The following is a 16,092-nucleotide window of genomic DNA, read 5'->3' as shown; positions in this document are numbered from 1 at the left end:
AATTTTTGGTTGTGCTGAGATTTTAGTTGCAATGAGTGGGGGCCTACTCTTTGTTGCAGTAAATGGGCTAATCGTTAAGGTGGCTTCTCTTTTTGCGGAGCACAGACCCTATTTATTTATTAGACCGTGCCGCACAGCTTGCAGATTCTCATTTCCCTGACAGGAAATTGATCTTGGGCCTGATATTGAAAGCCTGGCATCCTAACCACTAGCCAATCCAAGGATAGTTTTAATTCTTTTTCTGATCATCATTAATGCACAGAAATGCAACAGATTTTCATATATTGATTTTTGTGTCTTGCAACTTTACTGAATTCATTTATTCTTACAGGTTTTGGGTGAAGTCTTTAGGGTTTTCTATATATAATGCCATGTCATCTGCAGATAGTGACAATTTTACTTCTTCCTTCGTTTTCTTACCTAATTGCTCTGGCTAGGACTTCTAATACTATTTTGAATAGTAGTAGTGAGAGTGGTCACTTTCACTTTTCACTTTCACACATTGGAGAAGGAAATGGCAACCCACTCCTGTGTTCTTGCCTGGAGAATCCTAGGGATGAGGGAGCCTGGTGGGCTTCCGTCTATGGGGTCGCACAGAGTCGAACACGACTGAAGTGACTTAGCAGCAGCAGTGAGAGTGGTCATCCTTGTCTGTTCCTGATCTTACAGCAGAAGCTTTCACTTCAGCTTTTCACTGTTAGGTATGATGTTAGCTGTGGGCTTATCATAAATGGCCCTGATTGTCTTGAGGTACCTTCCTTCTGCTTTGTTGATAGGTTCAGCTTGTTTTTATGATAAAAGCTATTTACTTTAGGAGAGTCTTTTCTCACCTGTATGTAGTATGTTGTGAGCTGCTTTATTTCGATCATTGTTATGTCAGTCCAATTCTACCTTGGTTTATATTTGTAGTTTTTCTTCAAGATTTGACGCCACTCTTTCCTGTTTTATAGCCTTGAAAATCAGTGTGATTTTGAGGGGAAAAGGAGAGTGAGAAGTAAATGTACCAACATGTCTTCAGTTTTCGGGTTTTTTTAAAGACTTACTTTTTGGCTGTGGTGGGTCCTCATTTCTGCACATGGGCTTTCTCTAGTTGCGCTGAGAGGGAACTACTCTCTGGTGTGCATGGGCCTCTACGGCAGTGGCTTCTCTTGTGGAGCACAGGTTCTAGGTGCACAGGCTTCAGTCATTGTAGCGTGTGGGCTCAGTATTTGCCGCTTAGGAGCTCGAGATCACTGGCTCAGTAGTTATGGCACATGGTCTTAGCTACTCCACAACATGTGGGATCTTCCTGGACCAGGGTTTGAACTGTCGTTTCTTACATTGCAAGGAGAATTCTTAACCACCAGGCCCCAGTTTCCTGTTTTGAATGAGAAGTAGATTTGCCTAAAAAGTGATGCTGCCTCTAGTAAGAGAAAAGATTAAAAGAGGCAGGTGTGGGTAAAAGTAGATCAGTAAATAAGCAAGAAGATCAAGAAGATGAGCAATTATTTAATTAAGAATAATTTGACCATTTCTGATACGGAATAGTATAAAATTTTTCTTAAGGTAATTTTCATAATTCAATATTTTTTGCTGCTATTTATTTTTTTACATAAATATTTTTCCATTTCATCATCACAGTTCTTCCTTGTGAGTGGGATGTTTAAAGATAGGAAACTGATGTTCAAATTGGGAATTAGCCCACAGTCACAGTGCCAGGTCCTCTGGCTTTTAACTTACTGCATCCAGTGTGCTAAAAGGTTTTAGTTTTTCTGTTGAGTGCCTCCTGTTTTGTGTGTAATAAGGGACCTTATACCTCAAGGTAAAGGCTTTCTGTTGAGTAATAGAGTTTTCAGAACTTTTAAATTAGATATGGACATGATTAGGTATATATGTAGTTGAATGATTTTGGTGCGACCATGGATGTTGAAATAAAGTTAGGGGGATGCTAGGGACAAAGATGCTGAAAACAGGATCCTACATCAGCCTTGAGAAAAGGCAAAAGAGTAAGGGTGTGTTAGAACTGTTTTCATAGTAAAACACAAGGGATTTAGTGGGTTATTGGGCTTTGTCTGGAGCTGCCAGGTATTGAATCATTTTAATTATAGCTATATTTGCATAAACTATTTTGTGTGGGTCCTCAGGAGGATAAGGAAGCAACAATTAAGTTGAGTTTGATATAGGATAATCTGTTTCAGTAAACTGAGTATAAATGATTATATTAATGAAATAAGTTATCTGCTTTAATCAAAGCAAATTTATCTTTTTGTTCTTTTTCTTTAGTTGGAAGATGCTGGTTCAAGTAGTTTAGATAATCTACTAAGTAGATACATCTCAGGCAGTCACCTACCCCCACAGCCCACAAGCACCATGAATCCCTCCCCAGGACCCTCTGCCCTATCTCCAGGATCATCAGGTAAAGTCAGTTGAGGTACTGCCTCATTTCTGTAACATCTTAAAAAAGTATCTCTCAGTGTATGTATTAGGGTTCTCCAGAGAAACAGAACCAATAGTAGAGGGGTGTGTGTGTGGGCAGAGAGAGGAGACAGAGCTTAAGGAATTAATTGACTTACGTGATTGTTAGGGCTGGTAAGTCTGAAATCTGCCAAGCATGTCAGGAGAGTGGAAACCCAGGAAAGAGTTGATGCCAGTCTTGAGTTGAGGCAAAATTCCTTCTTACTCTAGAGAACTCAATCTTTTAAGGTCTTCACCTGATTAGAGACCACCTTCATTATGTTTTACTCAATATCTACTGATTTAAATGTCAGTAACATCTATCATGTTGCTGCAAAAGTAATTGCGGTTTTGGACCTTGACTTTAAATCATTATAGTTAGGCTCAAATGCATCTTTATTAATCAAAATAGGAACCATTACAATCAGCACATTTTTGCCAATAAGAAATAAGTTTGTTTATTCCTGTAGCATAAAAGTCATGCTTCAGGATTCGACGAACTCTTGGAAAGCATTTTCTGCGTCCTGCTGGTTGTGGAAGCATTTTTCCTGCAAAAAGTTGTTGAGATACCTGAAGAAGTAGTAGTTGGTTGGTGAAAAGTCACTTAAATATGGTGGATAAAGCAAAACTTCGTAGCCCAATTTGTTCCAACTTTTGAAGCAGTGGTTGTCTGACCTGCGGTCAGGTTTGTGGAGAAGAATTGGGCCCTTTTTGTTGACTGATGCTGGCTGAGGTTTTTGGTGCAGCTCATCGATTTTAGTTTTTGGTGCAGCTCATCGATTTGGTGAGTATACTTCTCAGATGTAATGGTTTTTCCAGGATTCAGAAAACTGTAGTGGATCAGCCAGGCAGCAGACCACCAAACAGAGACCATTACCTTTTTTTGGTTCAAGTTTGGCTTTGGGAAGTGCTTTGGAGCTTCAGTCACTGAGCTGGTCATCACCAGTTGTTGTATAGAATCCACTTTTCACCGACATCACAATCCGATGGAGAAATGATTGGTGGTATTGCGTAGAATAAGAGGAAACGACACTTCAAAATGACAATTTTTTTGATTTCTGGTCAGCTCATGAAGTACCTACTTATCAAGTTTATTCACCTTTCCAACTTGCTTCAAATGCCAAATGACTGTAGAATGGTTGCTGTTGAGTTCTTTGGCAACTTCTTGTGTAGTTGGAAGAGGATTAGCTTTGATGCTGACTCTCAACTGGTTGTTGTCAACTTCCAATGGCCAGCCGCTATACTCCTCATGTTCAAGGTTCTTGTCTCCTTTGCAAAACTTCTTGAACCACCACTGTACTGTGTGTGTGTTAGCAATTTCTGGGCCAAATGCGTTGCTGATGTTGCGAGTTGTCCCTGCTGATTTATGACCCATTTTGAACTTAAATAAGAAAATCTCTCAAAGATCAGATTGCTTTTTGTCTAACATCATTTCCCTAGTCTAAAATAAATATAAAATAAACAGCAAGTAATAAGTCATTAGCAAAAAAAGTGAGAAATGTGCATTAAAATGATGTTTAACATAACCACATTTATTTAGAATGTATTCCAGCATCAAATGGCAAATCTCAACAATGCAAAAACCAAAGTTTCGTTTGCACCAATCTAATACATACCTTTCCACAAAGAACTGGGTGCCATATTCTAGCCAAGTTGAGACATAAACTTAACCATTATAATAATATTCTTTTCCCTGATTGCTCTAATTATTTTTCTTCAAATGTTGTTGGCAGTCTTTAGTGAATGGAAATAATATGTATCTGTGGTGTACACTCTTCAGAACTCTAATGTTCCCCTCCCTCAACCTCCAGCTGTATTTATGTTTTTTGCTGGATTTGTAGATGTATTTACTCTGCATGTCTTCTATTTTACAACACAGGTTGTCAATTGAAGAATTCTTTGGTTTCAACTCAAGTTTGAAACACTTTGTTAAATAATGAAAAAATCAAAAATTTGTTCAAAAAGCAAGAAATGAGAAAGGGCAAGTGAATTTTCCAATTTGCAGTTAAAATGTGGCCAATCAAGTCCATGAGATAGAGATCTCTTCCAAAATCTCAGTTTTATTAACCCTATCACATGAATGAATGATTAAAGCAGCTCGAAATATATGGACACTGTGAAAGTGGTTATGGAATGTATTTTTCATGTTTCTTACTGAAACATACCACCTCATTATTTCTAGAATTAGAACAGTTCAGACTTAACAATGCATCTCATGAAAAATCCACATTTAATACATTTTTGATTAATACTGTTTTTGAGGTTTAATGAATGTATTCCAGGACTTTTAAAGAATAATTAATAGGAATCTAAGTAGGATATTTATCAAATGACTTTGGGTGGGATGGCAAATAGCTTTCTTTTGATATGGTAGTTTCCATTGATTGAGTAGTGTTGCTCTGAGAGGATTCTGAGAATGCTTTCTGGGCTCAGCTGAGAGAATCTGATTGACAGTTGCCAATGATTACACATGAAATCCTTGACTTAGAGACTAAGTCTGATTTCCAAGAATTGCTGAATTGCTTTATAATAATACTTGAATTCTGTAATGGGTAGGTAGAATTCTGAATTTTCTTACCTGCATAGATATTCATTTTGACTTATTAATTTTCAGGTTTATCCAATTCTCACACACCTGTGAGACCCCCTAGTACTTCTAGTACTGGTAGTCGAGGCAGGTGAGTATTACATTAATAGCTTTTTATTTTTATTAAGAAAAATCAAATATGTATTTTGAAAAATAGACTATTATAATGAACTCCCATATACTTTTCAGCCATCTTCAACAATGGTCAAGTTATGGCCAGTCTTTATTTATTCTATACTCGCACCCATTCCCCAGTCTAAATTTATTTTAAATAAATTTCAGACATTATGTCATTTTATTTGTATACATATCACTTAAAAGGTAAGGATTTAAAAGTTTTATAACCATTGAACCATTACACACCTAAAAAATATTTGGTAGCTAACTCTAATCAGTAAGCTCTAGTTGATGTTCATATTTCCCAATTTTCTCATAAATGCTTTTTTAAAAAATGATTTTTGTTTAATCAGATTCAGATAGGCCTTAGACATTGCCATCAGCATGTATGTTGAGGTCAAACTCATTGTATTTGTTGACGAGAAATGTATTGTTTTTCTTACAGAGTTTTCCTCTTTTCCCCATCTTTTCATGTAAAAACTACCATTTGTTTTTTTCTCTGTATTGCTATTTAGGTCAGGAGGTTTGATTAGATTCAGGTTTGATTTGAGGGAAAGGGATGGGGATAATACTTCACTGTGGTAATGTGTACTGTCAGGGTCACAAAACGTAGATTTTTTTTCTGACAGCAACCAGTGATTGTCAGTGCCTTAGCTTTTTTTTTTCTGGCTTGAAAATGATATTTGGATTACTGTATTATACCTTCTTTGAATACTTTGTAAAGAAAACTTTTCTGCCAACTATTTGATTATTGGAAAAGCAGAATAAATTGATTCTCTTTATTTACCTATTGTAATAATAATGAGTTGATTCCCAGCATCCTCCAACAGTGACCAATTAATATTAACTTTATGAGCTCATATATTTAAGCATATTTTATGTATTTTAATATTATAGATGTTATTTTTATTGATGATTAAATTGTTCCATATTTGGCCTGTCCAAACTTTTTCTTATTTTTCTAAAACCCCAGTAGTCATTTAAACATTCTTGTTTCCTGTTGTGAAACGATGTCACATGGTCATCTTAGACAAATAGCTGATCTCAGGCCTGAGGCAAGAAATGTATAAGGAATCCTGGTCATATTAGTGGGGAAATAAATGGTGCTTTGAGACAACCTTGTGGGTACTAGGGGCTACTGAATTCACTGCTACTGAATTGTTCATGGTTTCTTCTACTTTTTTGGTGGACAGAGAGCTAAGATATCATAGTTTGGGAAGAGAGAATGTATTGTGCTGAAGGTTAACATAATGTTGACTGATTTTTCTGTTTTTAATTTGAATAATTTAGTGCAAAGTAAGGATTTTATTTAAGATACATTGAATGTTTTTTATTTATATGTATATGCATTTTGAAGACTGATTCTGTATTATTTACTTGTTTTAAAATTACACTTTAAATAATCAGTACTTTTATAGAAAAGTACAAATTGAGTGAAAAGGGTTTTCATTTTTGGCAGTGATGCAGTCTTAAAGTTATTCACTTCTCTTGCCGTTGGTTTGCTTTATGATCCAGATAGAGCCGATTAGTCATGTATCCGTCCCTCTCAGCCTTTGGTTGTTGTTCAGTCACTAAGTCGTGTTTGACTCTTTGCAACCCCATGGACTGTAGCATTCTAGGCTACTCTGTTCTCCACTATCTCCTGGAGTTTGCTCAAATTTATATCCATTGAGTTGGTGATGCTATTTAACTGTCTCATCCTCTTCTGTCCTCTTCTCCTTTTGCCTTCAGTCTTTCCCAGCATCAGGGTCTTTTCCAGAGAGTCTGCTCTTCACATTAATTCATATTAGGACTCAAAAGCTGAAATAGTGATTCCTTTGAAGGGCACTTCATGGACCACTGATATTGATGTTTTCTTTAGATGTTTGGAGATAGAGAACAATTTAAACTTCTGTTATATTTAGAGAAGCAATCACTATAATAGTAGCCTAGGGAAATGATCATTTACTAGATCCCCTAAATGATGTAGTGTAGGTTCCTCAGACGATAAAATGTGTTTAGGGTCTTCTGAAAGAATGATAAACATTCTTTAAAATTTGAAGCTATGAGTTTATAATACACTCCTGTTAACCATATTATAAAGTATCCTTATCTGCTGTGAGCTTAACAAATAGCTTTTACTTTAATGAACATTTCATATAACTTAATGAACTTTTCATATAATTGTTTCATGTAAATGTACACCATGCAGTCAAACATATGTGACCTTTATTTGTTGTTTTTGTTAGCTGTGGGTCATCAGGAAGAACTGCTGAGAAGACCAGTCTTAGTTTTAAGTCTGATCAAGTGAAGGTCAAGCAAGAACCTGTCACTGAAGATGAAATATGTAGCTTTTCAGGAGCTGTGAAACAGGAAAAGACTGAGGATGGCAGACGGAGTGCCTGCATGGTAAGGTTCCAGTGGAACCGTTCAGTGATGTAAGGAGGTCACTTCACTGATTCTTTCATCTCTGCGTGTATAAGTCTGGATAGTGATCCTGTGGACCTGTATTCATTTCTACATTTTTTTGCCTGATATAAGCCAAATATTCTTTTTCTAACTGATCTTTTTCCATCTAATTGTCAATGGTAATTGATCAGAAAAGACTTGTATTAAGGACTCCTTTCAAGCTATCTTTTGGTTTGTAATTTGTCATGTAATTTTGTATGATTCTAAATTGGGTTCTAGCTTTTTCTAAATTTATTAATAATTTATTAGTCACATTGAGTCTTAAGCCACAAAATCCTTGGCCATTTTCCTGGACCAGTGAGTTCAGGGTTAAGACTGCTGACATGAAAGAAGTTTAATGCTCAAAGAGTTTTGTAATGAGAAGATTGCCTTTGGCCTATGAATTATTAACAATTAATAATTTTTAATCAATTTTTAACCAGTTTAACAATTATTAACCAATTCCTCAGATGGAATATTTTGTAAAATTTATAATACAGAATGAAGACAGGCCCAAGTCTCTCTTCATTTAGAAAATTTGATCTTGGTTCTTCCTACTTACAATTTATGTCTAATTTTATGCATGGCTGGCACATAGAAATTTCAACTCTGTAGATTTGGAGAGTACTGTTATCTCTTCATTCAGAATTTGGTTTGGAAGGTTCCCCTGAAAAACAGTGCAAAAAGGTGGTGAAAGATTTTATATTGTCACAGTCTTTGTATATTAGTAGGATGGTAAGTGGGCAGAAGAATATTTAAAAATGCTGTTCAAAAGCTATGTGACAAGGAAGGACCTATATGTAGGAAGCACAGTGAACTGTATTCAGTATCTTGTAATAACCCATTAAAAAGACTCTGAAAAAAAAAGTACATGTATAACTGAATCACTTTGCTGTATACCTGAAACCAACAACATTGTAAATTAACTATACTTTAATTAAAAGTAATGGTTTAAAAAAAAGCCAATAGAAAGGGGGGGGGATCTGTGCAACAGATTCTTGAGTGAAAAATCATAGCAAGCTGTCTGTAGGAGAATACTCCTATACTTCCCAATCGACATGCTTAACAGTTTAATTCCTTTATTATCAAGTGAGCTAGTAGTATAGAGACTGCTCCCTAAAATCATTCATTAACATGCCAAAATAATTTTGGGGTTATTTTCATTTTTCATGTTTCTAATATGATTTTAAGCAATTTTACAATAAATTCCAAAATAAATATGTCAGTACATCATGTTGTAAACACACTCACAGTAGCACACACAGTGCATACCGTAAGGATGAAATGATTCTTTAAGAATTTGTCATTGCTTTGTTTTAGTTGAGCAGTCCTGAGAGTAGCTTGACACCACCTCTTTCAACCAACCTGCATCTAGAGAGTGAGTTGGATGCATTAACAAGCCTGGAAAACCACGTGAAAACTGAACCTGCAGATATGAATGAAAGCTGCAAACAGTCAGGGCTCAACAGCCTTGTTAATGGAAAGTCCCCAGTTCGAAGCCTCATGCACAGGTCGGCAAGGATTGGAGGAGATGGCAGCAGCAAAGATGATGACCCAAATGAAGATTGGTGTGCAGTCTGCCAAAATGGAGGGGATCTCTTGTGCTGTGAAAAATGTCCAAAGGTCTTTCATCTAACTTGTCATGTTCCAACACTTCTTAGCTTTCCAAGGTACAAGTGAAATAACTGATTTTTGTTGTTGTTGTTGTTTATGAGCTAAAAAAATAAAGTTATTCTGGACACATGGCCTCCTTAACCAGTGCCTAGTGTTTATGTAAAACAGAGAGCCTGTTACTCCATTGTGTGAAGTGAAGTGAAAGTTGCTCAGTTGTGTCCAATTCTTTGCTATCCCGTGGACTATAGCCCAGCAGGCTCCTGTGTCAGCGGAATTCTCCAGGCAAGAACACTGGAGTGGGTAGCAGTTCCCTTCTCTGGGGGATCTTCCCAACCCAGGGATTGAACCCAGGTCTCCTGTATTGCAGATGGATTCTTTACCACCTGAGTCACCAGGGAAGCCCATTACTCCATTACATTCTAGAGAAATTAACAGCTGAATGAAGAAATGTCCAAGATCTAAGTTGTGCATTAGTGATAAAATATAATAGACTATTTATTCACCTTCAGTTTATACTTCTTATAAGCAAATTAGATAAACCTCTAAATTATGAGGAGCAGTGGACTAGAGTGTTGAGAAACAGTTGATTTCCTCTTAAACATAATTTCTTAATCTGTTGCCATCAATTTTGATAAGGTCTCTAATAATTATGGATAGTATTCAGTTTTAGGCAACTCTGTTGGCTCTTACCAAAAACTTACTTTTTAATGTTTGAAAGCTCTCGGGAGGCATCTTAAAGAAATACTTCGTGAAAAATCCTTTAATGTCAAGTTTTTTTGAAGAATAGCTTCATCTTCACTACTGGAAGCATTTCATTAGTAGTGTCTGCCTGAGGCACTATGTGTAAAGTTCTCAGACTTTTTCCTTGATCCGCTAGTTGGAATGTCTTTTAGTCATTAACTTTAGAGTGGAGAGTTACTGAGTTACTTATTTAGAAGAGAATAACATGGGGGTAAAGATAAAGATTTGGGCAGCATATGAGCACTGCCCCTGGATTGTATGACACCATGGCAGGTAAATCTGGTTTCAAGCATTAAAATATTAATTGATGGGCACTCAGTATAAGCTGATGATACCAGCTCATATAGTAGAACAAACATACTGGGCGTGGTTATGATGCCTACAGTCTCGTCATAATTAAGTGTCCTTGGGAAAGCTCAGTTTCTTTTTGCCTCTAGATAAAGATTCACATTTTCTCTCAGATTCCTAAGAAGCAATGGTTTTAGTTGAATAGTGCTCCCTTTTTTGAAAAATTCAACCTTTAGGATTAGAAAAGTACTGGGTATATATGAACAATGCCAGAATATTTTTCTGAAGAATTGTAATTTTACCTAAATTGTAGAAGGTATAACTTACCATAGCTGTAATAAGAGCCTTCTTTTTACTTACTCTTTTAGAAAAGAAAGGCATTGACATTTTGGTCTTGAAATTAAAGCTTTTCATATTTTTATTTCCTTTGGATAGTACCATCTGCTGGAACGTTAGAATTTTGCCACTGAAAACTTTCTCTCAAAGGCAGATGCTTTGGGAGGAATTGAAAAGGTGTCACAGTGTTAGTGTAATCCTTAGCATATATATATATATGATGAGGGAGGGAAAGGAGAAAATGCATACGAAGTAATCAAATTGGAGTTTATAGCTTGATAGAGATTCTGATGTAAACAAAACTATTGACTGAGCAGATTTAAAAGACTAGCTATGAAAAAATAATTGTTTAATTTTTGGCATTGCATGCCAAAACCAGATACCTGAGGACCTCTGTATCCTGTATTCCTTTCTTCTTCATGCATATGAAGTCACTGTGGTGGTAATACTGGGGTCTTGAAAAATTGGTCTTCCGCTGTAAGTGCTCATCATCAGCTTTGTGCTATGACAAGACCCATTTTTAATGGAGGTAGTGGAGAATCCCAGGGACGGGGGAGCCTGGTGGGCTGCCATCTATGGGGTCGCACAGAGTCGGACACAACTGAAGCGACTTAGGAGCAGCAGTGGTTTTATATTGCTTTCCAGAAGGTAATCAGTTGAAGAATGGAGACATTTTGAGACATTTTTAATCACATAACTTCACTTTATGAGATTTGGAAAAAATAGTACTTCTTGGGTTCCACAAAAACTAGAAAGGAAAGAAAACAAAGAAACTGAAGACTTACCTCTAGAGAACTAGCTTTCCCAGAGTGAATTTTGTTATAATTACAAAGACTGATTGCCTGTTTCCTTCTTTAGTGGGGACTGGATATGCACATTTTGCAGAGATATTGGGAAACCAGAAGTTGAATACGATTGTGATAATTTGCAACATAGTAAGAAGGGGAAAACTGCACAGGGCTTAAGCCCCGTGGACCAAAGGGTAAGTAGCAAGTTGATTTGTTGTTAGTAGTTGTCTGTCTGTGCATTTTTTTTTCTTCAGTGTAACATACATATAAATTTTCATTTTTTAATCACATTATCTGGTTGTATATATGTTCATGACTTCTGAAATCTTTGTCTCTAGACCTTAGAGCCTTTAGCTCTAGGCTCTTAAATTTAGCTTTCTCACACTTAACATTTCCCAGCCTAATCTTGATTTCTTATCCTCTCCTTCAAAAAACAATGGCAAGAAAATAGTGACATAAAAACTGCTTTCCTGTCTCAGTAGTTTCCATCATCAAATAGTACCACCAGTTATTTCTTGCTCAAGCCAGAAATTAGAAGATCTCTTCACCAGACCTCCTGATTGTACTCTTGCCTCTCGCAGTCCATTTTCTATGCAGTACATTATGTTCTTTTTAAAATATGTAAACAGGTCTGTCGCTTCCATGCTTAAAACCCTTTAAGCACCCAGCATATTAAGAATGAAATCCAAAATCCTCATTATTTCACTCAGATTTCTGCTGATGTGTTCTGTACTCTGAACTCCAAAGACAGAATATCTTTCACAGACTTCTGTGGCTGTTACAATTATGTTTGACTTTGATATAACATCTTCCACTATCTTTGAGGAGAAAGTATGTGTTTAGAGTGTTACAAAATATTTCTGATTGTATAACAAAATTCTTGAATTGGATTGAGAAGACACAGTTTTTATTTCATTTTGAACCTGAGCGGAATCCTTTCAAGAAAGGGAATAGCATGTGTCTTGCTTGCCTTGGGAAATTAAAATGAGTAGCAATGGTTAAGAGGTAATAATAGGTAAATAAGTTATATACAGTAGGACAGAAGGTAGTCACAGTCTCAGAACTAAGTGGGAAACAGGTAGTATGTATACTACATACAGCTAGTATAGCTATATGTAGGAGGATAGCTAGTATGTAGAGAGCTTATCTTCAGTTTATTGTAGTAATACTTTATACTGATAAACTCCTCATTTTCAAGAATATCTTTTTAGGGGGGAAACAGTTCATGGGTTTTCTTTTCTTTTCTTGGGCCAGAAATGTGAACGTCTTCTGCTTTACCTCTATTGCCATGAATTAAGTATTGAATTCCAGGAGCCAGTTCCTGCTTCGGTGAGTTGTTTACCTTAGTACTTTCCTGGTGAATAAGTTTAGTATATTTAAGACTATGGGCTCTGGCTTTAATCTGCTATGTTAAAACTCAGGCTTGAATAATCTCTTCATCCAGTCTCTTTTCTAAAACGGTTTCTTCCCTCATTGGGTTATTTCCAGGATTCTATACAATAACCTGTGTAAAATAATTTTAGCATAGTATTTGATAAAATTTCTGAGTAATAAGAAGTACTTATGATGTTATTAGGGCTAAATGGATATGAGTTTCACTGTTAAAATTGTAGCTTGTTTTTAAAGACTGTTGCTCTGATCAAAACTTATTTCCACATCCTCTTTTACAATGGACATAAGGGTTACAGCTACAGGTATAATTGAAAGAGTCTTGAACTGGGAATCAGAACACTTGACTTCTCCTAGTTCTGCCATTAACCAGCCTTATGACTGGGGAGATTTACATAATTTTCTGTCTCTACTTGTTAACCGTAGAGGGGGAATTTGGAACGAAATTATTTCTAAAATTGCAGTTGTGTGAATGATTCTAGGATCTTTACCTTGGGGAGAAAAATCTCTATGCAAGTATTAATTTGAATAAAAGTGTAAAGTTGAACCTTTTACACTGGTTTTGCCTTCATAAGCCCTCTTTTATGAACAGTCAAATCTTAAGAGAAGACTGTGGGGAGAATTTGCAAGCCGTTGCACTTTGCTTTTCTTAAAGCAGGTTTTAACGAATAACGGCTCTAAAATCCTATAGTAAAAGGAATACCATGGATACCTTATAAATGTGATAAGAATACGCTACACATATTGTATTTGCTTGCTGTTGATTATTGAATTAAGATATTATTGAACACCAGACCTGTTATATAGGGTATTGAATAGTAATTTCTTTACTTAGGGAGGCTTAGAAATGGAAAGTATAAAAGGTTCTAGATGCAAGGAAGACATTTTGTTCAGATAGTAATCATCTGACACCAGAAAGTCTGTCTGGTCTTCAAGTTCAGGGACTTGTCGGTAGAAAATTACCTTCCAACATTTTCTTTTAATGAACTTTTTAAATTGTTTCTTTGTGTTCAGTTATTTTTGCAAAGATACAAATTTCTGGCCAGGAGTTGGGGCCAGAACTCCCAAGCATGACCACTAAGTGGATCATTAGGGGCTTTCTTGGTGGCTAAAGATTGTAAAGAATCTGCCTGCAATGCAGGAGACCCAGGTTCAATTCTTGGGTTGGGAAGATCCCCTAGAGAAAGGCATGGCAACTAAATGGTTAATAAAATTTTTTCTGTGTCACTACAGTCTCTTTCACCTCTATTGCTATGTTGAGTTCTGTGATACAAGGTTTTATCCTCTATAAAGGATACCATATTCTAATAATAGCAGTACATTTTGTAATCTTTCCTTTTAAAGTCATGCAATTCTGATGGGCAAGCCAAGGTGTGTCCCTAACACTAGTAGTTGGCTATCCTTGCTGATTGATTTTTTCCCCCTCTTAATTTCCTTATTAAACATGGAACTTTGGGTCCTTCATGGAGGACCAAGGAGACTACCACATATTCTGAATGTGATTTGATTTTCATGTGATTGTGGCAGAAGATATCAAGTACAATTCACTATACTCAAAATTTGCATGCAGCTGGCTTAATCAACACATATTTTTCTCTAAAATTAATATACTTAGCATTTTCAAATTAAACACTTTGGCATTTTTGGAGAATCCTTATCTATCCTTATTTGTTTCTTTAGATACCAAACTACTATAAAATTATAAAGAAACCAATGGATTTATCCACCGTGAAAAAGAAGCTTCAGAAAAAACATTCCCAACACTACCAAATCCCAGATGATTTTGTGGCTGATGTTCGTTTGATCTTCAAGAACTGTGAAAGGTTTAATGAAGTATGTTAGCTTCCAAACTATAGAGTCTTGGATTATTAGTTTTTGTTTGTTTGCTTATTTTGTTACTGGATTTGTTTTCCCTGCCAAGAGATTTTTTCTAAGTTGATTTGAAAAAATAATTCTGCTCCAGGTCTGTCAAAAGTAAAATTTGATTGCATCCACAGTTCCAAAGAAGAAAGTTTACTGTATATAATTTGAAATATATACTTAAATATAATGTAATAAATTAAGAATATTATTGGATATCCCTTCCTGAGTATGTTGAGGGTTGAGATAAGTATAGAAAATAGCCTGTAGTTAAGTACATTTTGTAGGAAATGATTACATACAAGCCTACATTTTTGGATACATTTAGGAAAGGGAGTTGTTCCAGTGTCTTTGATTTCATTCTTGACCATATAAATATAGAACCTTAAAATTATAAACTCAATGGCTCATCTTGACTAGTAACCCAGAGTATACAATGTTGAGTTTTCTCAACATCTCAGCAATATGACTTTCGTTAACTTTGGTTATGTATTTTTTTGAGAATAAAGATGAGCAATCCATACCTTTAGTAGAAATGTGATGTATATCACCTTCAAGGATGTTTTTGTTATCTTTGGGAAGGTCAAATTTCTTTTTGTTAAGGATTATTTTAATTATTATAAGAGAAGAAAATGGATGAGAATCCACAAAATCTTCAGATTACTAAAATAGATACAAGGAAGACATTTTGTTCAGATAGTAATCATCTGACACCAGGAAGTCTGTCTGGTAAAAAAAAAAAATTAGGGCTAGGGTTATCAGTTTCTTTATTGCTGATAAAATTCTAGTGCCATATGAATATTACTAAAAAATTCACATTGAATCATGTGAAATGTACTCAGACTTGCCTCTGGGAGCATCCAGGTGGCTTTTTAATTTCATATTAAAAATATTAGTGATAAGTCTTGTCGCCTTTATAGCAGTGTGTCACAGAGAATGTAGTAAAACCTCATTCTCTTGAAGTTAAATTAATACAGTCCCAAATTTCTTGTCTTATTTTCTAATTCAGTTATTTTCAAATAAATATGCTTTCATGAACCATAGCTAGTAACATTTGCCAGGAAGACCTATTTTAATGATAGTTAAACAATTTATGATTAACAAATTACCACACAGATGGAATTCTGATTGATTGTTGAAAACTTGTCGGTTTAAAAAAAATATTTCTTATATTATTTGTTTCAAATAATTTTTTGCAGCTCCTATTCAGGTTGACCTCACTAATTCAGAATTTTGAGAAAATTTCACAGTAGCTTTAGTAATAGCTTTGTAAAGAAAGTGGGTCCATGTTCTGTATAATTTTAGGAAGCACTTAATCTGGTTTGTTCCCCCATTATGGCTGACTTTCGTCGCCAATCCTATGCAGTCTTATAACTTTAGAAAGGATTATAATTTCCCTTTTTTTTTTTTGACTCTGGTATCCTTTTTAGATGATGAAAGTTGTTCAAGTTTATGCAGAAACACAAGAGATTAATTTGAAGGTAAGCTTTTCAGACCATGCAAACTTGGTGA

The 16,092-nt window shown here is 35.6% G+C and overlaps 1 protein-coding gene across 2 annotated transcripts in view; it reads left to right on the top strand.

Annotated features, from left to right (window-relative positions):
* Positions 1-16,092, top strand: part of TRIM33 (tripartite motif containing 33) — a 164,980-nt gene that overhangs the window by 127,889 nt on the left and 20,999 nt on the right. Inside the window, exons 12-19 of one of the 2 annotated variants that reach the window (XM_055403685.2) lie at positions 2,263-2,395; positions 5,048-5,111; positions 7,366-7,525; positions 8,885-9,234; positions 11,402-11,525; positions 12,586-12,660; positions 14,401-14,553; positions 16,011-16,061. In XM_055403685.2, the coding sequence (XP_055259660.1) occupies positions 2,263-2,395; positions 5,048-5,111; positions 7,366-7,525; positions 8,885-9,234; positions 11,402-11,525; positions 12,586-12,660; positions 14,401-14,553; positions 16,011-16,061 (1,110 nt within the window). The remainder of the gene's footprint in view (positions 1-2,262; positions 2,396-5,047; positions 5,112-7,365; positions 7,526-8,884; positions 9,235-11,401; positions 11,526-12,585; positions 12,661-14,400; positions 14,554-16,010; positions 16,062-16,092) is intronic. The other variant, XM_055403686.2, reaches the window with a different exon arrangement.

This window comes from Moschus berezovskii, chromosome 4 (assembly GCF_049115385.1).
Source record: "Moschus berezovskii isolate FMDL1 chromosome 4, NW_MosBer_1.0, whole genome shotgun sequence".
Taxonomy (NCBI): Eukaryota; Metazoa; Chordata; class Mammalia; order Artiodactyla; family Moschidae; genus Moschus; species Moschus berezovskii.
This window is presented reverse-complemented; position numbering and strand designations above follow the sequence as displayed.